Source organism: Notamacropus eugenii, chromosome 5 (genome assembly GCF_028372415.1).
Source record: "Notamacropus eugenii isolate mMacEug1 chromosome 5, mMacEug1.pri_v2, whole genome shotgun sequence".
NCBI lineage: Eukaryota > Metazoa > Chordata > Mammalia > Diprotodontia > Macropodidae > Notamacropus > Notamacropus eugenii.
This window is the reverse complement of record NC_092876.1, coordinates 221,375,358-221,403,080: the sequence shown is the minus strand read 5'-3', so window position 1 is coordinate 221,403,080 and position 27,723 is coordinate 221,375,358. Positions and strand designations below refer to the sequence as shown.

The 27,723-nt window shown below is 36.6% G+C and overlaps 1 protein-coding gene across 2 annotated transcripts in view; it reads right to left on the bottom strand.

Annotated features, from left to right (window-relative positions):
* SLC4A10 (solute carrier family 4 member 10) overlaps positions 1 to 27,723 on the bottom strand; it is a 162,935-nt gene that overhangs the window by 18,290 nt on the left and 116,922 nt on the right. For both annotated transcript variants that reach the window (XM_072612157.1, XM_072612158.1), the window contains 7 exons: positions 23,526 to 23,687; positions 21,083 to 21,196; positions 20,221 to 20,382; positions 8,508 to 8,759; positions 6,985 to 7,053; positions 4,316 to 4,489; positions 3,384 to 3,506 (listed from right to left, as the gene is read on the bottom strand). In XM_072612157.1, the coding sequence (XP_072468258.1) occupies positions 3,384 to 3,506; positions 4,316 to 4,489; positions 6,985 to 7,053; positions 8,508 to 8,759; positions 20,221 to 20,382; positions 21,083 to 21,196; positions 23,526 to 23,687 (1,056 nt within the window). The remainder of the gene's footprint in view (positions 1 to 3,383; positions 3,507 to 4,315; positions 4,490 to 6,984; positions 7,054 to 8,507; positions 8,760 to 20,220; positions 20,383 to 21,082; positions 21,197 to 23,525; positions 23,688 to 27,723) is intronic.

The following is a 27,723-nucleotide window of genomic DNA, read 5'->3' as shown; positions in this document are numbered from 1 at the left end:
TTCTATGCTTCTTTTGTTCTTTCCAACTGTCAGATGCATAATTATCTCTGCACTGGTCAGGAATTTATTTTGTGTTCAACAAGAGATGATTTCAACACAATCACTGGCCCTATTTTTCTTCCCATATTAAAGTTAAACAAAAGTAGATCCACAGTAGATTAGAATTGGAAGGGCCCTTAGAAGTCACCTAGAAGTGGTAAAGTACTAGATCTGGATTAAATGTTGGACATGGTATCAAGAAGACCTGGCTTCTGACATTTACCAACTGTCTGACCATGAACAAGTAAGCCACTTAACATACCGCAGTCTCAGTTTCTGCATGGTTAAAATGTGGGTAGCTCTAATACCTATATTATAGTGTGATTGTGAGTTTCATATGAGATAATATATGTAAAATAGCATGCAAAGCTTAAAACACCATGAAAATGTCAGTTATTATAGTCCAACCCCTTCATTTTATAGATGAGAGACCAACACGTAAAATGACTTGTCAAAGATTTCACAACTAATAAATCAAAGAAGAGGGAAGGGAATGCAAGAAACCTAATGGTTAATATTTCAAATCAGATATAGGGGATATGTTCTCCATAGTAGCTCTTGGTTTTCCATCTCATATGTCTCAAGTGTACACATGTACAATCTGGACATTCCAAATCAATCATATTCAGTATTTTCAGAAAACAAATATCTCTATAAATTAAGGCATTATTTTTACTGTTTTTAAAATTCTCCTTTTTGTTGTCTAAACATACCCAGCAGCTAATGAAATACTGTACTGTTCTATGTGCCGTAACAGGGCAGTTACAAAGACAGGACCTCTACTCTCAGGGAACTTAATGCCAGCAAGAAAGATATACAGAATCACATTCAAGAGGAAAACACTATAGAATGTTCAGCTGTGGTTTCACAAAATATATCATATGAGTGTTTTGGAATAGTAAAAATAATAAGTCTAAAGGAAGATGGAAAGTAAGGTACCATGGTTTATCTTGTAGAGGGCAGAAAAAACCCCTATATGTTTCTTTCTCATCATTTCAAGGAGAGATAAAACAGGTAAAGGATTTGAATATGCTTTGAATGAAGAACATTCTTTTGGAGGAACAAAATTTTGTTCAAGAATCTCAAGGGGAATAATTTTTTAAAAATAAGAAAGAATGAGAGAAGAAAATGACCTTGGTAAGCTGGAAAGGGAGAATATTCTAGGTATAGGGTATGACTTGAGAGGAGAGTCATAGGTGGGTTAATTATATTAATGAAACAGTTAGTATGATTGTCTCATCAGAGGTGATGAAATGTGGATGTTCAATAGAAGATATAAACCAGGCAGTCACAGAAAATAAGATATTAGTTATTGCTTTGGTGTGTTTAATAATAAATGAAAGATTAAAAAGGCTGAGAGAATCACATTCAGCAAGCTTTGTATATAAACCTTTTGTTCAGAAACCTACTTGTAAATTGCATTCAGCTAGAAAGCTGGAATTGAAAATACATATAATTAATTAAATTAATCCAACTTAATTCAACAAACATCTGATAGGTTTTCTACTATGTGCAAGGTACTGTACTAGATCAAGTGCTTCCAAGATAAAACCAAAATAATTCTTGTCCTTAAAGGATTTGTATGTCCTTTGGAGAGTGGCACCTGTGGAGAGGAATCACATGTACAAGGCAATATGAGGACAGAAAGGTCAGGTGGCCTTTTAGCCTCAAACATCAGAAGCTTTACCCTTCAAAAATATTTGTTTGTTGATTTCTATCTCCTTTAGACTTAGTCTCTACTGAGTCCCATCTTGCCTTTTTGTTGGCGGTGGGGAGGGGAATATAGTGTCTAAAGCACAAATACATTAGAAATGAACCAAAACCAAGATTAGAAAAGAAAACCAATACGATGGATATTGTGCTTGGAGGGTCTTACTTTTTTATGTCTCAAGCAAAATTTTAAAATACTAGCTTCTGGAGTGCACTTGGAAAGGTAAAGAACTAGCGGTCATACCAGAATTCAAACTTGTGTCCCTGGAGAAAATGCTATTCAAAAAATGCCTACAAAAGATTAATATTCTCAGGTATTCTTTAGTACAAAGTTATTTTATCATACTAGGTCACCAAGAGCGGAGAGACCATTTGTAATTAAATGACCACAGGAGAAAGCGACAACAATCCAGTTCTGCCACTGAGATACAGTTCTCCGGAAAACAGTGGGCAGAAGTCTTTGTCCTCTAAATAGTGAAAGGTACCGATGTGGCTGAGCAAAAAAGTCTCTGAAGACCGTTAGAATAGTTTGAAGGAACATATCTGTGGAAATAGTAACACACTCAATGGTTGTAATAAGTAGAGATGAGGCAGATTCACTCTGCCTCTAATAGAGAATAAATCTTAATTTCCAAACTCTCACCAAATATTTTCTTTTAAATGTTAACTTCATTTCTCTTTTTCTATTTTTAAATTGATGTGATTAATTAATGTCAAATGTTTTACTAGTTAAGCTTGTCATCTGAAAACACTGTGGCTTCTACATTATTTTATAATTGCCTAAGCAGATATAAGAATAGCTCCCAAAATTTAGAAATGACAAAACAAATAAAAGCAACCTTATCACATTGAAAGTAATAAACTGTAGTGCAAGAGCACCAAAAAGTGACATTTCTTTTAGTATGTGAAAGAAAATGGGACAGAGAAGATCATGAAAATAAAAAGTTTTCTCTGAAAGTGGCTCAATTGTCAACTTTCCATCATTTTGAAAAAGCAAGTGAAATCAACATTTCTCACTGTTCAGCATTTAATCTAATCAATGACTGACAACATTTTTGCTGTAGTCTCTAGGTCAACACAATTCTTATTTCTAACAAAAATGCTCCGTGCTCTCTTACGTAGTTAACTGAATCAGTCTTTATACATGTAGGGATTGGAAGATGCTACAGTTCATTATCCACTGTCTGCTATATTCAGGATAGAGGTTTTGAAACCCAATCATAGCACCTGAAGATTTTGTGTGTGTGTGTGAGTGTGTGTGTGTATGCATATATGTTCAAATTATCTTACAAATTCAATGGCATTTATAACTTGGCTCACTTTATAAATAGCAGCCATCATTCCTTAAAATAGCCTCCTATTTTTAGTGAGTCTGGGTTTAAACATATCAAATGTGCCCTTTATTTTCCCCAGATGCCAGTTTTCTGGTGTCAAACTGTAAGCTCTCCATCCAGCCAATTCACATCTGTCAGGATCAGTGATTACATAAAATGAAACAGGGTAATCTAGTTGTTTCAAAGAATTTTTGCTATTCAGGGCCAATGGTTGGGTGGGAAATGATGAGTTTCATTACTAAAGAGAATTGAATTTTAAAATGGAAAAAAAACCCCAATACTGTTTTTCCTCTGACCTACCTCTTTTTCAGCATCTTCCAGTTTCTTTTTCTTGCTCTCAGGCATCAAATCATCCAACCAGCTTAATTCTCGTTTGGTAAAAAATAAATCCATCAATTTTCTTACAAACACCAAAGCTAATACCTGTAGCAAAGAGGGGCATAATTTCAAAGCATAGTAAACCTATTAAATATGCATATATATTTAATGGAAATGTCAAATTACATTGAAATGCTTTATTTTAGTGGAAATAAAAATAAAAGTTAGTATAGCAATATATAGTGCATATATACCCCCTGGGCTGTGTTGTTTAGAACTTAAAATTACTCTTAGAATATAAATAATTCTTTTTTTTTTTAAGTATTATAGGTCTCACTATGGAAGGGTTGGGCCTATTATAATTATGATGGTGAAAGAAATTTGAAAATCCACATTTCTATTATGAATTAGGATTAAGATAAACTTATCTTGCCCACCTCATTAAAAATCTATTAACCATTTTGAATTTTTTAATGTCAGCATGAGAGATAAGGAACTCTTATGGATACTAATAACACTATAATTCTATATTGGCATTTTTTGTATTGAGTATCTCCTTTTAAGTTATGGAATATCTGAGAGACTTAAATTCACTTGATTCCAAAATATTCCTTTCATCATGATATTTGCATCTTAATCTCAAGTTTGGATGATTTTTCCTCTCAAATTTAATCCCTTATCAATTATCCTCACTAGTTAAGGAGACAAATCTAGCCTGGATAATTGACATTTACAGATAATTTTAGTCACTCGTTTTAATCTACTATCTCATCAAAATGAACTGGTTTCAGTTATTGTATTTCCCACTTTCCCACTTCTCCATTCTCTGAATGGAGGTTCCAGTTAAACATCCCTATGCCAGATAAGAGCTCCTTGTATAGAGGAAGCTAACAAGGAGATAGAGTGTTTCATACCATCATGGGGAAGACGATGGCCGCTCTTGAAACTTTGATTATCCATAAAAGACCAAGGCAACTCATCTGAATGATGGTGAAGAGATGAACTTTTCGAAGGGGTACATGCCGTAGGTATATAAAATCTGGCTGGTGTTTTGCTGGCATCCAGAAAAGCTTTATTCTATCAAAGAACTGTAACATAAATGAAATTAAATTGTTTTGATAAATAATAAGAAGGAAGAACCACATCATCATAAATTGATGCTGCACTCTTAACATTTTAGCTTCGCTTGACATTCCTTTCACATTTTTCACCCCATTTGAGTATTGGGGCCCTCAGGTTTCTTAGTTTTAAATGAGAATAAGCTATCCCTGTACTCAGGCCCATGCTCTTATCTTAATAATAATGGGAATCTCTAAACTTTGATAATTTCATTCCATTATTATTAGGAGGTTAGAGAAGTCATTGAGGGGAATTAATTGTTCTGATCTCTACTACTTAGTCTCCTTGAGGAGATGAATCACTGTTATTACTATAATTTTAAACAACAAATCATCATTGCAGTCCTATTATTTATTTGGAGGACACTATTCAATGGTAGACAAACAAGGAGAGTTTTTTGAATCATTTATTTTGAATATTTAAAAAAGTAACCTGTCTTCATATCTGTGTATGTGGAGTAAAATTCATAAAATAGAACCTTCCTTAAAAAGAGGGAGGGGGAAAGTAAAATGAAATCACTTGCCTTACATATGAATGTCTCAGATTTTATGGAACTAAAATTTCCCAGTGAAACTTCCTCCAGTTGTGAAGCTGTATAATTGCATAAGTGTACCTTCGTGTGTGGGTGTCTGAATTGTTATTGTTTAGGTGGTACATTTGCTTTACTTTGGGTTTTCAAAGTGTTGGAATGAATATAGAAGTGACTGTGCAGCTAAATACAAAAACAGAGTACGTGAGAACACTGTGATCTCTCTCAGTGTTTTTTCTACCGCATTTCATAATGAGAAGGCTAGATAATAAGTTTCTTAATATTGCCAAACAACCAGGTAACTTCTACAGAATCCTCCCACACATAGGGGAATGATTTAACTTTTCCCTTATTAATATTGATATTTAACAAATGTTCAATGGCTAACATTCAAGTAATAGTAACAATGATTTTTTTAAAATTATAAATATTCTGTTTTTCTCTTTTCCTGCGTGCCTTTCCATTGCTCTGCAATCACAAATATTTGAAGTACGAGACCTGGATGCTACACTTCTATTTTCAACAAACTCTCCATGAAAGACTTTTCATCCTCTTTCATTTGTTGCTTCTTGAAACTCATTAGATTTCTTTCCTAGGCCTTTGGGTAATGTTTTCCTCTATTCTCATTTGAAAGATTCACACCCCAAAGAATTCCAAAACTTGACATTTTTGTTTAATTCTAAACCTCATGGGTACAAAATCATGTGAGTGGAATTAGGGGAAAAAATCTGTCGAAACCTATCAAAACTATTTTACTTCGTTTCTTAAACTTATGCTGCTGTATTTATGTGAGCCTGGGGCCTAATAATAAATACTTTTCACTTAGAGATGAAATTAGTGCTAGTGGAACTTTTGCCAAAGGCAAAAAAACAGCAAAACAAACAAACAAAACCTCTTCCGGCACTTTTCCCTGATTGCCTTACGAAAAAGCCCAGAATCATTGGAAGTGCACTTTTTTAGGAGGAAAAGTTCTTGGAATGAATGAACTTTTGTGTGGGGAAATTACATTGTGCAGCTCCTCTCAATAACCCTCACTGGAAGAACCAACTTCACCTGGTATCACATGGGTGACACCCACTGTCTTACCCCTTTGAGGGAAACTTAAAAATCGACTCAAGATCTCTCTTGAATTACACGTTTTGTCTCAGTGTTGATCTCAGAGCCAAGTTTCTACTCTTTTTTTTTTTTTTTTGAATATCAGAAGCTGGTTCTTCACTCAACAAAAGGGGATCTGGACTGGCCTAATGCCAAGAATGACTCTCATCCAATCTTAAGTCTTCTCTTTGCCATGCTTTTAATATACAGAAAAATGAGTGAATGCAGAGTAGGCTTGTTATAAGAAGAACATACAGTTTATGGAGTTCCTTTATTCAACCTGAGATCAATTAGACTTCTCAATAAACTTACCCTAGAATGACAGATTCTCTTATTCTGAGAGTAATAAAATGCTTGGTTTGTATATAGTTGAGTTACAGAACCCAGCAAAGAAGATCAAATGCAAAGGAAAATATTAAACACTGATAGTTTGTTCCCAGCTTCTATAATACTAACAATATGTTTTTACTTACTCAGAAAATTCTCATTCTTTTTCTTGGGCATGGAATCTGTTTCATCCCACAATGTTAATATGTTAGTGTCAATCACAATTCTGTAGGACTGTGATAGGATTAGATGTATAAAGTTGGAAGGGACCTTAGAAGTCCAACCTCTTCTTTTTATAAATGAAGAAAGCTAAGATTCAAGGAGATTAGTGACTGACTAGAAAGATTCTACTTTGGCCTTTTGCATTCATGGTTAATCTTATCCAGATTAGGAGTACTATGTGGGATATGGTCTAGTGTTAGTTCCTAAACTGGCTATCCCATTGTCCATAGAATTTACCATAATATAGTATATTGTAAAGGTTGCTACAAATTTTTATCAGGACATACTTACCTGAATTCCCTTTAGAGATGAGGCACCCATGTAAAGAAATACCCCATAAAGTACTGGCATTGGAATAAACTGGAAAGGGAGGAAAATCAGAGCAGAGAATAACATGCAATTTATTATTTTGATATATCATTTTGATGTTATTTCATGCTTAGGAAAGATATTCCTAGTGTGGCTATAGTAGAAGGAAAAAATATATTCTAATACACTTTTCAGAAAATTTGAGCTTCATCTTTACAATGCTAAAATATCAAGATGAAAAGAGAAAAAGGTAGTTAATATCTAGTTGCTTTTGTCAACACCAGGCTGGAGGCTTGTAAACTATTGCATTTTCCTCTTTTTAATCCTGAAGTTTGGGCATCATGTCACTTCCTAAAGGATGTAACCTTGTAGGACTGTATAAAAAATATACAGAATTCTTAAAATTTTAATTCCAAGCAAAATAATTTGGTTATATTCTTTAAGTTGTAGCCAACTGAAAAAGGTAACAGCTTAAAATCTAATTAGATTAGACTGGAAATGTTCATCAAATTATGTGAGACAAAGCAGCCATTATTTAAAGTTTTACAATAAATAGAACACCCCTTTTCAATATAAGAAAATGAATACATGCATGGACAATTGCCATGAAATAGGTTTACGGTATACTTAGAATAGGAGATGGCAAATGTGACCATGGACAAGTCTCTGCTCATCTCAGTAGCTCTTTCCAATGCTCAATATCATTAATTGGAATTATATCTGCCCGCTGAGAAGAAAATAGATCCTTTCCTTAGTTTGAACCTGCATCAAATTCAGGATATGTCAGATTTTTATTGCAAAAAAAAAAAATCAATGATGTCAGTCAGAAACAAAAAAAAAATGCCTTTTGCCAAGAACTTGATCACAGTACGGTTATAATTTAATTTAGCCATTTCAAGAAGATGTTCAATCGTTTTCAGTCATTTCTGATTCTTTGTGACCCCATTTGGCAAAAATGGGAGTGGCGCACCATCTTCTTCTCCAGCTTATTTTACAAAGGAAGAATTACAGCAAACAGGGTAAAGTGACTTGCCCAGGGTCACACAACTGGTAAGCGTCTGAGGCTGGATTTGAACTCATAAAGGTGAATCTTCCTGATTCCAAGTTCAATGCTCCATGTGCCACTAGATGCCTTCAATTTAGACATTTACTTTTGTCAAATTAAAGTTCATGTGCATGGGAGCAGAGATTTACAGTTAAAAGAAACTTTAGAGATTATCTCTAACCCCTTCATTTTATTTAGAAAGAAACTGAGATCTATATTCTTAAAGAGGACTTCAAAATGTAAACTGGAAGCTTTTGCTTTCAGTAAAGTTCATGTTTTTGCTTTTGATAGCATTAGCTTTGTACATTTATGTAAATAATATATTAAAGAGAACAAAATCTAACATTTTGACCAATTCACTGAACCATTCTGCAAAATGGGAGTTTTCATTAACATTAAGTTTTCATTGACACATATAATTTGCCTCCTGATTTCATGTATAAAGTTAGGTTTCATTTACCTTAAGAATGCTGGTCATAAAGACAGATGAACCCATAAGGACAAAAATCATGAGCCCTGTAACTCTTTGTTCTCGGATGCCAAGAAATTTGGGTTGTTCCCCTGGGGCTGAACATTCAGATTCCAGTTTCAAGCTGTTCACGTGAGTGATTGAAAGAACTGTGGCAGCCACAAACCATGGGAGTCCCATAATGGAGCACACACCAAGCATGACTGCCACCATCAGTAAATCCAGATGGTACCCACATCCTTTCTGTTGGGAGGAAACAAAGATTCTTACTTCTAATACCTGTAGAAAGACCAGGAATAAGTACCACCATGCACTGGTAGCAGTAAGAACACAAAAGATAGTATTTACTAATTTACTTGTAGGAGTTGTACTAAAAAGCATAAATGTCAAAGATGTAAAAGTGATAGACACTACATAAGTACCTAGAAAAGTAGTTTTATAGGCAGATGTACAGCAGCTAAAATCAATTTCAGAAGCTCATACTCTTATAGATAAAATGTTCCCAGATTAATGTCATCTCAATTTCCAATGCATTTCCAACATATATGTAAACTCAGGAGGAAATTAAATTCACATCCATTCACCAAACATTATTAAATATCTACTATATGCAAGACACCATATATAGAGTTGGGAATACAAATATGAAGAAAAAAACATACTTGTAGTCATGGGATTCATATCCTACTGGGGGAGTGATACACAACATGTATACCCACAAGTATAATTCAAGGCAGTTGGAAGACAATAAGGTGGAATTGTGAATACAGTGTTGGATCTGAAGTCGGGAAGATCTGAGTTCAAACCCTGACTCAGACAAGTTATTTAAGTCTTAGTTTGTCTCAGTTCCCTCATCTGTTAAAATGAAATTAAAATAGTGCCTACCTCCCAGGCTTGTTATGAGGACAAAATGAAATAATATTTGCAAAGCATAGTGTAAATCTTAAAGTGTTTTGTGAATGCTAGCTGTTATAGAAAAAGAAAACTAAGCAAAGTCTTTTGGAAGATGTGGTACCTGAAATGAATCTTGAAGGAAGACAGGGATTCTGAGTGATAAAGACAAAGGGAAATTTTCTGAAAATGCATGGAGGCAGAAGATATGCTGTCCAATTCAAGGAATGACTAATAATCTGATATAGATGGAATACAGAATATAGAAACTGGATATGAAATATAGAAATTCTATAGAAAAAAATAGAATACAGAAATTTCATAAAGACTTGAAAGATGGTTTGGAGTCAGAGTAAGAGGCAACAGGGAACTTAAGAGCAGAATAATGACATGGTCACACTGTGCCTTTGGAAGATTGTTTTGGCAAATTTAGGATATAAATTTGACAAGAGAGATTGAATTAAGAGAGCACAGGCTGTTACAATGATCTAGGCAAGAGGTGATGAGTTCTTGAATGAAGGTGAACATGGAGAAGATAACAAATGTGGGATATATTATGTGAAATGAGAGTGAAAAGTCAATAGTGGCTATGAGGTTAGAAACCTGGGTGGCATAAAAGGATGGGAATTCCAGAAATAGTAATAGAAAAATTTGGAAGAAGGGAAAGTTTCAGGGAAAAGAATATGAATTCTGTTTTGGATATGAGGAATTTAAGATGTTTATTGAAGATAAAGAAGGATATATTCATCAGGCAGTTGGCAATATGGGTCTGGAGCTCAAAAGAGAGATCTGGGATGGATTTAGGAGCTATCTGCATAAAGATGATTGTTGAACTTATGAGTTCACCAGTAGAGAGTTTGTAATTTGAGAAGAAAAGAGGACTCAGGAAAAATACTTGGGGGATATCCATGTTTTAGGAATGAAGGAGGAAAGAGAGGGGAAGAAATGATGAGTCTGAAAGAAGATGAGTGTTCCCCAAGACTCTGCCCTGGGTCTTCTCAAATTATGGACATCTCACTAGTGAGCTCATAGGAAGTGATAAAAGACAAGAAAGGAACCAGTAGAAAGTAGCACTATAGAAGACAAAGGACTATATCCAAAAGGAAGGAGTGTGTAAATATGTAAAAAGCTACAGAAAGGTCAAAGACGATGACGGACAAGTTGCCATAACTCTGGTCAGAAACCTAATTATATGGGAAGAGTTTTAAGGATGCAGAAGATCTGGCAACGTTTATAGGCAGCATGGAAGGAACCAGAAGAAAGGGAGAAACAAAGGATGAGACAGGAGGGAATGATCCCTCTGGAAAACATCTAGAGAAGAAGGGAAGAGATGAGATCAAGAGAAAAGTAGAAGGGTTAGCTTTGATAAGGAGACGAGGCCTATCCTCCCTCAGACACGGAGACAGAGGAGAGAATGATTAGAGATGTATAGTGGCTTTGAGGTACGGAGCAGAAGAAGTGAGAGAGGAATCAAGATGGATGACCTCAATTTTCTCAGTAAAATTAGAGATGAGGCAACTGACTCAGAGCTAGGGCATCAGAGAGACGTAGAGAGAATGAGGAAAAAAGAATGAGGCTTGGAACAGTTGATCTGGAGAGTCTTTTTGGGGGAGAATGAAAAAATCACCTTGCAGTATAGAAGGCCCAGTTGAGATTAGATGACATAAACTTGTAGTAAATGTAGTTGGTCTAGTTATTTAACATCATTTGGAAGCATTTAGCTTTGGAAGAGGAATGGGAAAAGTCAAATGGTGAGGTTCTTCTTGGGCTTTGGATTAGCAGAACATAAATGTTGGCAACATAAAAGGACAAGGATTTCAAGAGTGAAGGGTAGTTAAATTGGTCAACTCTAGGGTCAAGTGTGTGAAGAAAGGAAAGCAGGGCCAGAACATGACTGATGTTGAATAGAAGAGAAAAGGATGTTAGGAGATGAGGTGAGGGCAAATAATGTTTAGAAGAAGTGAAGTGGAGAGGGAGATAGAAAGAGAGGAAGTTAGGAAAATAAAAGAGAATCTCAGAGTTTGAGATAAAGGCACAGTTATAGGTGATGGTGTTGGCTAAATAGGGACCATTCTTGTGAGTGCTTGAGGAAATGTCAAAATAGGAGGCTTGAGAACTGAGAAGGATGATGAACTAGAAAGTAATGGAAAGGAAATCTGCACATGTATCTAAGTCACCAAATATAAGGGCACAGAGAAGGATTTAAAAGAACACTGTGAGCCAGGTAATAGACTCTGAGAAAGGAGGGGGAATGTACAAGGGTAAGTAGATGAGAACACCTAGGATTGGAATAGCAGATATCAAGGGATGGAGTGAACCTCAAATAAAGAGAGCCTGGAGAATGACTAGTGGTAGAGGAAAGGTCAGGAAGTAGCAAAGAGCAGGCTGACTCCTACTTCTGACCAAGGGTAGAGAGTGGCCATTCAAGAAGGAGGGTACTCACCGAGGTAGTGTCTTCTGGAGAGAGTCGAATTTCTATGATTACCATAAGGTACAAAGAATATAAGATGTAGAGATCTACAATGAAGGTGTTATTGTTAAACAATAAAGTAGAGGCTCCAGAGAATGGAATAGAATGGTAGGACAGATGAATACAGGGACTGTAGAGAGTCAGAACTAAGGTGGATAGGAATGAGAACTGTGGAAGAAGAGGTAAGAAGGAAGGATTGTTGACTCAGTAGATAACTTTTGAATCACAAGCTTAAGAGATACAGGAAATGAGAGTTTGCCAACCATAAGATCGAAAGAATTTTATGATCAAGTCCCTCAACTTCCAGGGTCCTCTGATTCCAATGCACCATGGAGATTTAGGACTGGTGGATTCACTTTTCACAGCTTGAGACTCCAAATCTTGAAGAATTGTCAGTGAAGGTATCAGGAAATGCTGCCTAGGAATATAGGTCAATGATTCCACACAGACCTTCAGACAAGGCTGACTCTACCCTTATTATCCTACCCAAAAGATGAGACAATGCTCCCTTTGGTGCCCAAAGGACCCATATGCACTCTGTCCTTTTTTATTTACTTTAGGAGTGACTTTAGAAATGACCCTATTTACTTTTCCACTTGAGACTTTGCTTTCACATTTATCTGTGTGACAGACATTAGTATCTGTAGTATCTTCTTATTCATTGATTTTTTTTCTTTCAGGCTTCCCCTATCTTAAAACAAAACAAAAGAAAACATATTTTCTTGAGCCTACAGCCCTTCTAGCTATCATCCAGTCCCTTCTTTTTGCTGCCAACTCCTCAAACATGTGGTCTACACACACAGCTTCCACTCCTTACCATCTGAAGTCACTGCAATCTGGCTTCCACTCCCACTACTCTATGAAAACTGCTCTCTTAAAGGTTACTGATGACCTTTTTCTCATGAAATTCAACGGCCATTTCTCAGGCTTCATTCTCCTCAATCTTTCTGTTACTTTTGATACTGTTAACCACCCACTTTTTCTGAAGTTGGCCCTCTGCTCTTCTGTCACGGCACACACTCCCTCCATGAGCTCATCCACCCTCATGGCTTCAACTCTCCCTTCTATGCAGATGATTCCCAAAGCTATATCTTCAGTCTCAACTTCTAACCAATTCTCCAGTCCCACATGCTGTTTGAGTATGGGACATCTCTGCTTAGATGTTTCCTTGTCTTCTTAAAACTTATGCTTAAATTGATCTCACTATATGGACCTTAAACCCATCCCACTCCATTGCCCAGCCTTCTCATTTCCATCACTTGTACTATCAAAATTTTCAGGCTTGTAGTCATCTTTAGTTCTTCCCTTTCCTTGGTCTCCTTTGCCCAATCTGTTACCAAATACTACTTTCCCCCCTTTGAAACATCTGTCAGATTTTCCTTTTCTCTCTATTTCCTCTGCCTCTCTATTTCTCTCTATTTCCTCTCTGTTCATTCATGCCTCAACAAAATAAGTAGTAAAACAATTCAACAAACAGTTATTAAGAATCTACTATAGACTAGGCACTGTAGGGAGAGGAAACCAAAAACAAATCAGTCTCTGCCTTCAAAGAGATTATATTCAACTGGGGAGGAAGAACATTCAGATTTTCATTTCTTTTCACCTGGACTATTGAAACAATTGGTCTTTCTGTCTCCAATTTCTCTCTACTGCTCCCAGACACATTTCCCTAAAATACTATTTTCATGTCATTGTTCCCTTGCTCAATAACCTATCATTGTTCCTTACTACCTGTCATAGCAAACTGAAACTCTTGTTTGATTTGAAGGGTCTTAATAATTTGGTCTCCCCTTACTTATCCAAACGCTGCCTCTATCCACGCACCCTCTGCTACAGTCAGCCATATTTCATCTTTCCTTACAAAAACTATGATCATTCAAGGCAAAGTTAACAAACAGCATGAAGAAAGACACTCCCAGAGGTGAGAAAATGAAATTCATGTTCAGACAACAACCAATACTATATAGTCTGGTTTGGATAGAACACATGAAGGGGAATTGTGGAAAATAAGACAAAAAAGGAAATTTGGTGTCCAATCAGGGATGGACTTAATGCTAGAATAAGCAGCTTGGATTTTATTTTGTAGAAAAATACAAATCGCTGAATGTTTTCAAGTCCAGGAGTGACAGACTCAGAATTGTAGTTTTAGAAGATTATCCTGGCAGTGTTAAATGAGATAGATTTTGAGGGGTGGGAAAGTACAGATATAGAGATCACTTAAAAGTCAACTTTATCATATATTCAAAAGGAATAACAGTTTGTACATAGCAGATTTGTAGTTTCATGTGCAATCATCTTTTTAATTATACTATGTCATGGGAATGCTTGTTTTATTCTGTAAATTAAAAATTAAATAATTTTTTAATTTAAAAAAAAGAGTCTACTGCAAAAATCTAGAGATGAGGTAATGAAAACCTAAGCTGCAGTGAAATTAGGAGAGAAAGGAAGTGGCAGAAATCTCCTGGACTTGGTAACTATGTAAAGGGGAAGGAAAAAGAAGAAGAAGAAGGAAGACTTAGTTCATCTATAAAAAGTAGGCATCTTTGCTTTAAAAGGTGGGGTGGAGGGGCAGGTTTACTGACAAGGTATGCTTGCAGATTTAACTAATATCACTATTTGATAAGTGAATTCACAGGGCCCAGATTACAAATCATCCTGAATATCTGTGCCTTGCGCAAAGGATTTAGAGCTGGAAATGAACTCGTCTATCCCTCTACTTTTACATCTGAGAGAGATGAGGTCAAAAGCAGATGACCTACTCAAAGTCATGTAAGTAAAGTCAAGCTATTTGTGACACCAAATCCAGTTCTCATCCTTATATTGACCATGCTGCTTCCTCATCTAGTAATACATGTCCATTAAATTGAATTTGCTGAGTACATGCCCATTTAACGTTTTCCTCTCAACCCTTTTTCTCACTATTTCTTCAGAACCTTCAGAACCTTTCCCAGAAAGATACCACATTAAGTGGTCAACATAGGACAGTGTTCTGAAAATAAAGAAGAAAGAATGAGGGAATTTCTTTGCAGAGATCATTTCTTCTAAGCAGTTTCAAGTCTATAGCAAAAAAGAATGTGGGGCAGAGGTAGTGCAGGTAGTTGCGTAGTTTAGGGAATCTGGTTATCAGTATGATCACTGCAATATGAGTTAAAAACTTTTTGAATGCCAAGAGTTTGGGGAGAATTTTCCTCTTCAGGCCTGAATAAATGTGACCAAATTGGGGTGGGGAGCAGAGAGAGAGAAGTTCCATGTACAGAAAGAGTTCAATGTTAATAATGCTCTCCTGGATGTGAAATGAAGCCTACTTATTAAGAGATCGGGTCATTAAGTCTTTATAAAGGAGACTTGTTGACAAGGGTTAGTGCTACATAACGAGAACAAGGATCTTAAGCAATTCTAAAGTGAGCAAGTTCCTGGAAGTCTTTCAATACAATACCTAAAATATAAGTATCTGGTCCCTTTATAAACTGTAATGGAAAGTCACTTCTGTAATTAAGGGTTTAGTCACTCATCACTCTCAGGGTAATAGTTCTAAAGAAGGAAAAATGATGATATGTGGTACATGGATTAGACATGTTCTATATAGCCACAGAGGGCAGACTTAGGAAGAAGTGGTATATATTATAGAAGGGAAAATTTAGGTGTGATTTCCTAATGATTAGAACTATTAGGTTCCATTTCCCCATTTGCTGGAGATCATTGGATCATAGATTCAGAACTAGAAGAATCTTTAGAAGCTATGTAATCCAAGCCTCTCATTTTATTTCATTATCTCATTATATTTATTTATGTATAAATATATATAAATATATTTGTATATATTTTTATATACTTATGTCATTATCTCATATTTATTTACTGAAGGTCAGAGAGGTACCCAAGTGTACTAAGTGGCAGAACTGGAATTGGAATTTGAATCCACATAATCTGATTCCAAATCTTACACTCTTATGACAGTATCATCCTGCCTTTATGTTATAGAGAGAATTCAAATTCAGGTATAGATTGGACTAGATGATCTCTGAGATCCCATTCTTTTTAAATTTTTTTTCAGTTAAACTTCTATTTTTTTTCTCCCTTCCATCCCTCCCTCTTTTGAAAAACAAAGAACAAGAAAGACAAAACCCTTGTAAGAAATTTGCAGTCTGAGAAATCCTTTCAGTCCCAGGGTTCTGTGAATTCTGGATTTGGCCAGAGTCACCGTTTGAATTTGGAGACCACAGAACAGTGAAAGATACAACGTTATTGTTACCTCAGAATGTCCCTTCTGAATGATGCTTACTGCAGGTTCACGGATGATGATGGTGATGGCAGTGGAAGTGTGGCTTGGGGGTTTGAGAGAGAGGCCTTAGACATATCTGGGGCTTGCCCTATACTCCTACTGTTCCTATGGTTTCATTATGAGTTATAGCTTCCTAGGGGGTTTAAATTTCCACAACTGTGAATTCCAAATCTGTTTCATACTTAAGTGGGATACTAACTTACAAGAAGCAAGCAGGATAGATAATTCCTTCAAAAAAAGATTTTCTAGAATTAAATCTGTGTTGCATTGAAGGGGAAGGACAGAAACTATAAAAATACCATTTCCCCCAGTAGTTTCATGTACCAAGGAGGACATCTTGATTAAATACCAATTGAAGAAATTAAAACCATCCCGAAATTCATATCACCCCAAAGTCTTCCCACTTGACTTTCATTTAAAATGTGTCTTTACATACTTGGACTTCCTCACCAAATTAGTAGCTGGAATAAATGCCAGCCAAGAGGAAGTATCCCCCTCTCAGTGCATAACAGAGAGATCTTTACCTTCTGACATGTTTCTGTGGAATTTATTCTCAGATAGAGACAGGACTGGGGCATTGATTCTCACATTCATATATGAATCATAGGAAATGGACATATGGAAGGAAAAGGGAGCACAGCAACAGGTGATGCTACACCAGACCCCACTAAAACCAACATGCAGCAAGACAAGAGGCCAGCCAAGAGGACCATCTGATACCCAGATGCCACTGCTGAAAAAATTCATTCCAAAGCTTGGCAGCAATTTCCTGCATCTGTCAAGTTAACCACATGAAAGACTATAGATTGACATGAAGAACCAGGCTGACAAAGAGGGCAGAAAAGAACACATCAAATGCTATAATCCTCAAGAGGATGTGGAGCCAAGAGAACGTTGCAAATGCATTCATTTACTCAAGTGATCTGTGATTGTATTTGCTCCTTATTAAAACTGATGTCAAAGAAGAGTGAACTGTCTGCAGATGCACATTGAGATGATCCTAATTAGATTTTCATAAAAACTTTTTTCTCCCAAAAGAAGTCATTAAAAAATTTCCCCCCATTGATAGAAAGTCCCTTTCAAAACTCTTGTAGAAAGAATGTGATTACCTTTTGACCCTTGATTCTCATTGTTAAGCACACATCCCAAAGAGATAAAAGAAAGAGGACAAATGTCCCATATGCACAAAAATATTTAGAAGAGTTCTCGTTGTATGGTAAGAAACTGGAAACTAAGGAGGTACCAACCTAATTGGGAATGGTAAACAAATCATGGTGTATGGAGGTAATAGGAACTATTGCACCACAAGAAATGGAGAAATGGGCAGTTTAAGAGGAAACTGTGAAGACCTCAGTGAACTCATGCAGAACGAAGTGAACAATTTACATAATGACACCAATATTATGAAGAACAACAACTTTGAACAACTCTAGAACTCTAAACAATGCAATGACAAGCTCTGATTGTAAAAGGGTTATCACACTTCCTAAGAACTTGAATGAAGAGTATGACATACCTCTTTAAACATGGCCAAAGTTGCGATTTGTTCTACTGGACTATGTATGTTTGTTATAAGGGTTTGATTTTTTTTTATTACTGAACTGAGGGCAAAGTGGAAGGGAGAGATGCTGGGATTGGAAGCTCAATTCCATGTGGACAGTCTCGGGCGGGTAAAGGTGGGAACTTCTAAATCTTAGAGTTCTCACGAGGCCCCCCATAATAACAACAGGGAATCGAGGAGGAGACGGAGCTATCTCGTGTATTTCCGCCTCTTCCCGTGAGATACGTGATGGGAGGAGCATCCTCGCTCTCGAGGCTGTCCCGGATCTGGGCACACCTATTGTTACCTAACAGGCTCGGTATTGACGTGTAAACTATGCGACGGGAGAGCTTAAGTAGGGTCAGGAAAGCCTGAAAGTTCTCTTGGGCGGAGGGGCCACATGTGTGGACAAGGCTCCGCATTTCCTCTTTCCTCTCTCCCCTCCCCCTCTCTCCCCACTTACACTTCTGCTTCCAATCTCTTATTGTAAGATCTTTGCCTCCTTGGGAGATTCTTCGCTCCCTCCTAAGGAAGAACTCCCCTGCACTTGTAACCAGAACCCTGAATAAAGCTCAACCCTTGTTCGACTCTGATAGGTCTCTTCTCTCATACGAGTATCCGGTTTGGCCAGCCGAAGACCTCTGATAGAGGTAAGGTAAGACTCGGGTAGCCCACAGGCCTCTAGGCCTGGCAGAGAGAAAATAAATTGACGAAAAAAATGAAAATAACAAATTATAAGTAAAAAAACAAATAGGTATTCTTAGATTGGTTTTCAAAGAGTCTCTGACTGAAAGTATTCTGCTCTACTAGGTAAAAAAGAGAAGACTGTAGACATATGATCATAGAAGGGTCAATAAATAAGGCATATGCGAAAAACCTGAGAAACACAGTAGGGGGAAGGGAGACAAAAGAAAGGTGGCTACAAATAAGGTTTAAACATATTAACATTCTCCCTGAATCCCTTTATCACTCTACTTCATTTTAAAGATGCTGTCATGAATGCTTAGAAAAGATACTGATTGAATTACTCTCATTGCTGTCCTTACTCAAGACATTTTTCCATTGAAATTAGGGGATTTCTGTCTATTCATGAAGACTTCAAAAATCAATCTTTTTTGATATGTACCTAATGTTTATAATGTCACTTTCATTTCTCCTAGAACACAAGAGGACCTTTTGGTTTCCTCTCAAAGGAGACGTTTGAGGAGATTTTCATCACTTTTTGGAAAGTAGAAAAGCAACAGAACAATGTTTAAGAATGAAATATCAGGTCTGTTTTATGGCTATCTTTACTTGAATCTGTGGCTCTAATGATAACTATCAAAGTTACTATGGCCTTTTATGCATGAGAATAAGACCAAGTTAAAATGTCAAAAAGCTAAGAGAATTGGGGGCAGGACGTTGGTGGGAGGGGTGGTAAAAATTCCATCAACTATGTGATAGTTGGGAAAGTGAGGAATGTAAATTTAGGCATTCTAAGATTGGTAAATTTTTACTGAAGGCTTTCTCTAATCTCAGGTGGTGTTTTCTAATAATACACAAATTATTACACACATCATCTGGAAAAGCTTAGCAATTATCAAAGACATGTGACAACAATAAATAAAATATATAATCTCCTTCAAAAAAAAGGCTGACATGCTAAGTTGTTCTCTGTAATTATAATAGAATTTAGCCTTCTGGTCTCCATACAATTATTCCCTGAGTCACATTTATTTGTTACAAATAACTAAAGCTTTGTGCTTTTTCAAGTTAATATCATATCTGCATCACAACCAATAGTTTAAAAAAAGAAATTTTCTTATCTCATCAAGGCACATACAGTCCCATAAAACACTGCATGATTTCAATTGCTCTGGTAATCTAAATTTTTCCCCTACATTTCAAGGGTAGGCATGTGAAAATAGTTGGCAATTCCCCAGGATATCAGAACAAAAACAAGATAGTGCATGTTCTATTTTTATAAAGATTGCTTTAGATTTTTTTTTTAACCACTCAATAACTGTATTGATTGCATTTAGCATGGGTTACTGAAAAGGAGAGTGCTCAGCCTAAGCATCTTCTAGTAATTACATAGCAGCTAAAAAAATTTCAGTTTTCACAGCAGCAAAGTGAAATCATATCTGGTTAGCACATAAGTGAAGATGAAGTGCCTTCATCCAAATATTATCCTATTGCATTTATTAAATAATAAATAAAATAAATTGTTTTATTCATTGAATTCAGTGAGAATGTCACATACCCCTCTGTATAATAGGAGGCTGTCTTTTTTTATTCTTAGAAAAAAATTTTAGTTAGAAAAACTTTTAAGAGAGTGAAAGGAAAAGAATTTGAAAACTAAAAAAAAAAATGGTGTCTATAATTCACACAGGTGTATGTAAGGCCAAATTAAAAGTGGAACCAAGCCTTAAGGTTTAAGATAAATTGATAGCATATTGCAGTTTTCAAAATAATCAATGAGGCAGAATATGGAAATTCTAAACAATTCTAGTCAATTACAGTTGAAAGTTGAACAAAATACCTTTAGCTTGTGCTCCTTTCTGTTGATAATGACAGCAGTGATTTGTTGATCCATGAAGATAAGAATTGTACAAAGCAAAGCTGGAATCACAGCTGCGATCACTGTCCACCACGGATTAGGTCCCAATGGGGTAACAAACCAGCCACGGTCATCCCTAGTAGGCTGTATGAATTTTAAAATGTGTTCTGTTACTATATAATAATGGTACCTATTCCACTGGAGTGGAGAGAAGCTATCAGGAAAGCTGATGAGCTGATCATTCAGTAAGCAGAATAAAATACCATCTTTAATATGAAGGATAAAAAAAGCTACTCTAACATAAAATTGAATTAAAATATTATATCGCATTAACTTTATAAATATCTTTTAACTATCAGTAGTGTTGTATTCAGAAAGACCAATTAGAAATGTGCATAGGAGGTTTTAAGTTTTTTTTTTTTAAATTTCTACGAGTCTTTTTTTTTTTTCTAATGGTATACTGAAGTTTTAGTAATGATTGGTAAGTTTTATTTACCTCTCCGTAATTCTATACTTCTCAAATATTCATGTAAATGGTTGCAGTGACAGATTCTGTCACAACAAAAATACAGCTGAACAAATAATGCTAGATAAATAAATAATAATTGGTATTTAATAGCGTTATAAATTTTTCACAAGTGTTTATATGCTAAATTGGGGGAGAGGAGGAGAGGACAGATGGGGACGGAGGGAGGGGAGGGGAAAAGAGAGAAAAGGAGGAGAGAGGTGAGAAGGGGTAGGGAGAGTAGAGGAAGGGAAAGAAGGGTAGAGAAGGTGAGGGGAGAGCAAATAAAGGGAGGGGAGAAGAAAGTGGAGAAGGGGGAAGGAGAGGGGAGGGTTTTACCTTGAAAACACTTGGAACTTTCAGTTTTGGAGATGGGATTCCAATGGCATAGTCAATTAAAACCATAGACAAAATAGTAAGAAAGACAGCGAAATCACTCACTATGGATCGAACCTAGATGTAACAAAAAACAAAAAGTCATTTGGTGCAGTGAATTATTACATATTGCCATGTGAGTCAAAGAAAATGAAACCAATGCCAAATATTTAAAATAGAATTTAAAGCACAGAGCCACAAAATTCCACCATTACAGTTTTGATTATTATCCTTATCTTTCCATCTAAAGTAAAACAAGTAAGTAAAGAGTTTATAAATCAAAATATTGCTATGGCTATACCTATATATAGATTAGAATCAGGGTTACTGAACTAGAGTCAGAAAGGGATTTTGAAGCTTTCTAGGCAACCCTGTTTGCCTTAGTTTCCTCATCTGTAAAAGGAGCTGGAGCAGGAAATGGCAAACCACTCCATTATCTTTGCCAAGGAAACCCCAAATGGGGTCATGAAGAGTCTGACACAACTGAAACAATGACAACAATAGCCAAGTTAAACTCCCTCATTTTATACGTGAAGGAAATGAGGTCCAGAAATATCTTCTATGGGACGGATCAAGACACACCCCCAACCCCACACACTCTACCTAAGCCCAAAATTCCTTCTGTCACAAACAGAAATATTTAAAATTACTTGGAACATAGTAGCTATGATGGTTGTGTCCTAATTTAATATTTATTTGATAATCCAAATCTGCTAGATCTCCAAGCATGTGAACTTTAAGAATTCAGAACAAGGTGGGGTAGTCTGGATTTTGCCTGAAGTCCATGGCTCAATGTTGAAAATACGTTTCGATGTTTGGGAGGAGACATGCAGTGAGGGGACTAAGAAAATAGACATGGAACTATAGGGTTTTATAGAAGGAAGGGACTTGAGCACTTCTTGTGAAAGTGAGTGTGGTACACAGAGAATTGAATTTGGAGTTAGATGTTATAGATTCTGATCTTAATTTTTCAATTTACTGCCTACGTGAGACAGGGCAGATCACTTAAAAGCTATGGACCTCAGTTTTCTTATCTATAAAACAAAAGGGATGGACTAGGTGACCTCTAGAGTCCCTTCTAGCTCTAAATCTATCATCCTATGATCTCGTTTAATCTCATTTCATAGATGGGGAAGTTTGGGCCCATGAAGTAACTTACCCAAGGTTATATATCTAGTGAGTGGAAGAGATAGGACTTGAATATATTTCTAATGAGCCTCAGCTCAGTCCTCTTTCCATTAGACTATATAATTTTAAACAGTTATAGAAAATGTTTAAAAATAACAACAGCTAGCATTTACATAGTGCTTTCAGGTTTATAAAGCAATTTACAAATATCTCATTTGATACTGATAACAACCCTGGAACGCATGTGCTATTATTACCCTCATTTTACAGATGAGGCAACAGAGGCAAACAGAGGTTAAATGACTTGCCAAGGGTTATACAGCTAATGTATGGGACCACATTTGAACTCAGATCTTCCTAAACTCAAAGCTTAGAATATAAATATATGCTAACACTGAGACTTATTGAGATGCTGCTGCTAAAGATGCTTCAGTTAGTTCACTTGGTGCATGAGGACAACAACGAGGATATGGAGTAATGGAAAAAGAACAGACACAATTAAAGGTGGTCCTAGGAACATGCTATGCCTCTCTTTCATAGGACATCTGTAAATTAAAGCAGGACCTGGCTAATGAGGGGATGTCTTTAAAGCATACAAAACACACATAGCAGCTTTTGTTTTGGCTAAAAAGAAGGGTTACTCTATATCAGATGACAAATTCAGCCTGAAAGAAAAAGAAATCTTCCACCTTCGTAGGGGAAGGAGGTAAGGACCAAACAGAAGGCCTCTCTGGCAAAAACAGCACTTGAAGCATTTTCCCAGTCTGGAAATTTGATTATCATCTTCAGCTCACCCCCTAAAGAGCTTGTTTTTGGCTGGATCAGACGTTATAGGTGTTACTTTGCTGCATTAAATATTGAACTAAGCTGTTTCTGTTTATTTTCGATTCTAAACATGCAGATGTAATTGGGGTGGGAGGAAGGGACTGACACTTCTTTTTGCACCCATTGCCTACAAATCTGAACAACATTCCAATAAGCCTTGCATCTTATATCAAGAAGAGCCTTAGAGAGGTTCTATAAGGTCTCTGGGAGCCCCAAAGGGGATAGTCCATGATGGGTGACGAAAAAGAGCTGGATCTTAATACAGGCAAAGTGGGTAGGCAGCAGGGCATAAGTAACTAGGGAATAGAGGACAAAGATTATAATTGCCTGTCATTGGCATTTGGAGATGAGAAAAGAGTTTATGGTTGAAGCTCAGTCCAAAGATAACCACATTTCAACATAACATCTTTCACATTATATTGCCAATTACTAATGAACAATATGGCCAATGTACCTTTGTTGGAAAATACCGGCTAGTCTTGAATTGCTTCAATGTAGATGACAGAGTCACTGTGGAGAAAAACAAGATCACCGACCAAAAGAGGACATCTGGAACATATGGGTGCTCATGTCCACAGGCTCTTCCAACATATTCTCCATGCAAAGAGTTACATTCCTGTTGAAGAAAATGAAAGCAAACTGTGAAATTATGGAAAAACTGACGATTAGAATACACACATATGTACATATATGTATGTGAGTATGCACACACATGTAGATATGTGATGTAGTTAGCTTTTTTTTTTTTTTAAAGGTCTCAGAGTAATGTACCTAGCATGAATTCCACAAGATTTTCTGAGGTATATAGTTTCAACTATCAGAGATCCACCATATGAAATCTGGACATGAACATTCTCAAACCCTTTCCTTTTAAGATCTAAAGTACAAATTCTTGTCATCTGTTCTAAGTAGGAAAGAGAATCTAAGGTTTATTAGTCAGCAGGGACTTATTGAATGCTTGCCATGGTCTTGAGAGCTTGAAAACTAGTGGGAGAGGCAAAAGGAGCATACATAATAAAATGAGAAGATGAGGAAATGTTATGATTCACAGGTGGGAGAGATCATTGATGGCTAGAGTAGATGGAGATCGGACAGAAGAGGTCCTGAGCTGAAAAATGAAGACTACATACATTGATAAATAGAAGGGAAAATTGGAAGAGAAAATATTCCCATTTTAGTAAGAATCCCTTTGTTTTTAAGATGAAACGTATTTCAAATGTGACTGGGTGGCTAAATCAGGAAAGTGATATCATTCTGATTGTGAAGAAATGAGATGCCAGGCATCATTTGTTCATCAAGGGAAGTCTATTATAAAAACGATAACATTTTCTCATTGTTCTATGGTTTCAGCTCAGAAAGGTTGAGAGCATTTCCTGTAAAATTAAGCATTAAGAGCACAATGATCTTCTAGCAATTCCATCATCCCCCAAATATTTTGAAATTAACCACCAGTTTCTCAAATGAGCATCTAGTTTTTAAGGTATCTAAGTTATTCTTGGTTCATAGATTGGCAGATAATTAGAAAAGGAAGGGGCATTCAAATTCATTTGGTCCAGCTACCTAATTTTTCAGGAAACTGAGATTCAGGAAAGCTCAGTGACCTGCCCTAAATCACATAAAGCTAGTACATGGAAGAGGACATGTAAATATATTTTTCAGTGGTTCAGGGATGGGACAAATCTTAAGGAAAATGCAGTAGAACACCATGGTCATGGCAGAGAGAAAGATGAATAATTTTCAAGTGAGATCAATGCCAGACAGGAAAAGGTCAGACAACAGGTTCACTAGAATCATTTTCCAATTTTAGAATTAGACAAGTGAGTGACAGAAGGAGAAGAGATTAACAGGGAGAGAAAAATGCATTTCATTTACTCTGTTGCTTTATACAACCTCTTTGTCTAAACTTTTAATCCTATCAAATAAGATAATTTCAATCCAATGCAACAAGGCATTTATTAATAATAAGAGAAAAAATAATTGGCAGCATTGATACAGCACTTTAAGTTCTGCAGAACATTTTGTTAATCTCACTAGGCTTCAGCAAACCTGTAAGGTAGGTGAACTACTAATAAAGGCCCGTGGCAAGATACAAATTCATGTCCAATGTGCTATTCATTGTGCTACCTGGTGTCCTCGTATTAAGCACCGACTATGTGTAAGGTTCGGGGAGAAAAAAGAAAAAAAAACAATATCCAAAAATCTTTGTACCCAAGAACCTGCAGTCTACCAGCACACCTGTTGGAGGCAAATGTGTGTATCCAGTGGGGAGGAAGCCTGCCTAAGAGCCATTCTGGGGTCTGTCTCTCACTCGTTATTACATATTTTTTATTTATGGCTAATCAGAATTAAGCCATTAGAAAAAGCAAATCCAATGAAAGAATGTTGATAATTAATATTTAGAACATGACCAATATAAAGGATCATACACAAAGTCTTCTCAATTTTGGTCTGCAAATGAAGAGGCACCAATTGCCTGTGGAAATACAAGGAGGCTGGAGTGGGTGTCTGTTCCACTTGAACCACAGATCACAAATTACCTTGATTTCACCCCTCCCCCGGACCAGAAAGATGTTGACCAAAAGGAAATGAGTACAAAGAACCACAACAGTTAAGAAACCTACAGCCTGCATAAGGATGGTGGTGGTGGTGGTGGTGTGTGTATGGGGGTGGGGGGAGGTGAGGGAGATCATACTGAATCATGTGGACAAATGATAATTTTACATAGCACCTGCTAAGAAAAAAAGCCTAAGCAATGAAGCAGAGGAAAATGGAGACTGAAGCATATTATTCCCCTCAGCACATTTTAGCAGTGAGATAAATTAGTCAGAATTTGGGTCACTTAAACTTAGAGTGGGCAAAGCAATAGACACAGGTTCCATGAAGACATGCTCAGAGTAGCAGACAGGAAAAGTCTATTCTGCCTGCTATCCTTCATCATCGCTTTCTAGAATTTCCCAGAAGAGATTATATTGTCTTTCTAATAACTCATTACACCATAAGGTGGCAGCAGAGTCCACAAAAAGTTTCCTTTTTCAGGAAAGGCTGAGAAATTCTTAAAAACCCCACAGACTATGGTGAAGAAATAAGGTACTCCAAAGTTTGATTTTTTTTGTTGTTGTTGAAGATGGAAAGGCTTGGGACATAAATTCTCATTTGGGAACATTTTAAAGGTCTCAGTTTTCTTCTTTTCTGCTGAGCAGCTAAAGCAATTCTTGACTTGGTCTGTGTGGTGCAAGGAGATCTGTCAGGAAAATTTTGCCCTCTCTGATTTCCACCATACAGCAGTTTGTAATTGCCAAGGCCTGTCAATTTTACCTTCAGAACATCCCTTTAATATGTCCTCTTCTCCTCTAATGCTGTCACTCTCCTGGTGCAGCCTCTTTTCACCTCACACCTGGACTGTTACAATAGCCTACATGCTGATCTTCCTGCCTCAAATCTCTCCCCACTCCGGTCTATCCTCACTCATCAGATTGACTTTCCTAAAGCAAAGGTTTCATCAGGTTACTCCACTATTCAATAAACTTGAGTAGCTCTCTGTTACCTCTAGGATCAAATATAAAATCCTCTGGATTAAACAAAAGAACGCTGAATGACTTGGCACCTTCCTATCTTATCAGTCTTCTTATCCCTACTCCTTCTCCACTGATCCAGTGACACCAACCTCTTTGCTATTTCTTCAATGAGATAGTCCAACTCTGGACTCCTGGCAGCATTTTCTTTGGCTGTTCCCAATGCCTGGAAAACTCTATCTCCTCATCTCCACTTCCTGGATTTCCTGGACTTCTTCCAGTCCCAGCTAAAATTCTATTTTCTATGAAAACCCTTCCTCGATCTGCCTTAATAATAGTATCTTCCATCTGATGAAATTATCTTGTTTGTATATAGTTGTTTGAATGTTGTCTCACTCATTAGAGTATAAGCTGCTTGAGGGCAGGGACCTTTTTTTTCCCCCTTTCTTTATATCTCCAGTGTTTAACTTAGCAGTGTGACTGGAACATCGTAGGTACATAATAAATGCTTATTGATTGACTAATGATGCTTAAGAAACCAGTCAATAAGGAGTTGGTCCTTAGGAATCTAGTATTCAGTGTCTACAAAAGGAAAACAAAAAATTCCAATTCAACAAATCTATTAAAACCTACTATGTATGAGATATTGATCAGGGAAAACAAAAAGGAAATAGGAATCTTTGCCCTCATAGTCATAAATAGCCATAATATGTCAAAATAGGAAAACTCAGTTATGTTATCTATCCCACATAAGCCTGGACCTCTCTGAAATAAATTTTGTCTTTTAGTTATCTTCAAGAGCTCTTCCCCCTTTCCCAAGGCAATTTATCATAATGTAATGGCAAGGTCACTGGATTTGGGGGTCAGAAAACCTGGGCTCAGATCCCACCTCCACCACTTATTACCACCTGCATGATCTCCAGCAAATCACTTCAGCTTCTGTAGAATGAGCAGGTTGGACTAGATGACCTTTAAAGTCATTTCCAACTTTAAAGTGATGATTCTAAATACATGTTATTTTCCAGACCATTCTAGTTGTTCTTAACCTCAGTTGAAAAGCCACAAAATAAATCTTAGGTATTAATTTTGTCATTTACTTCAAACTCTCTCAAAACTTTTATAAGAATAGTTTAAAAGTGG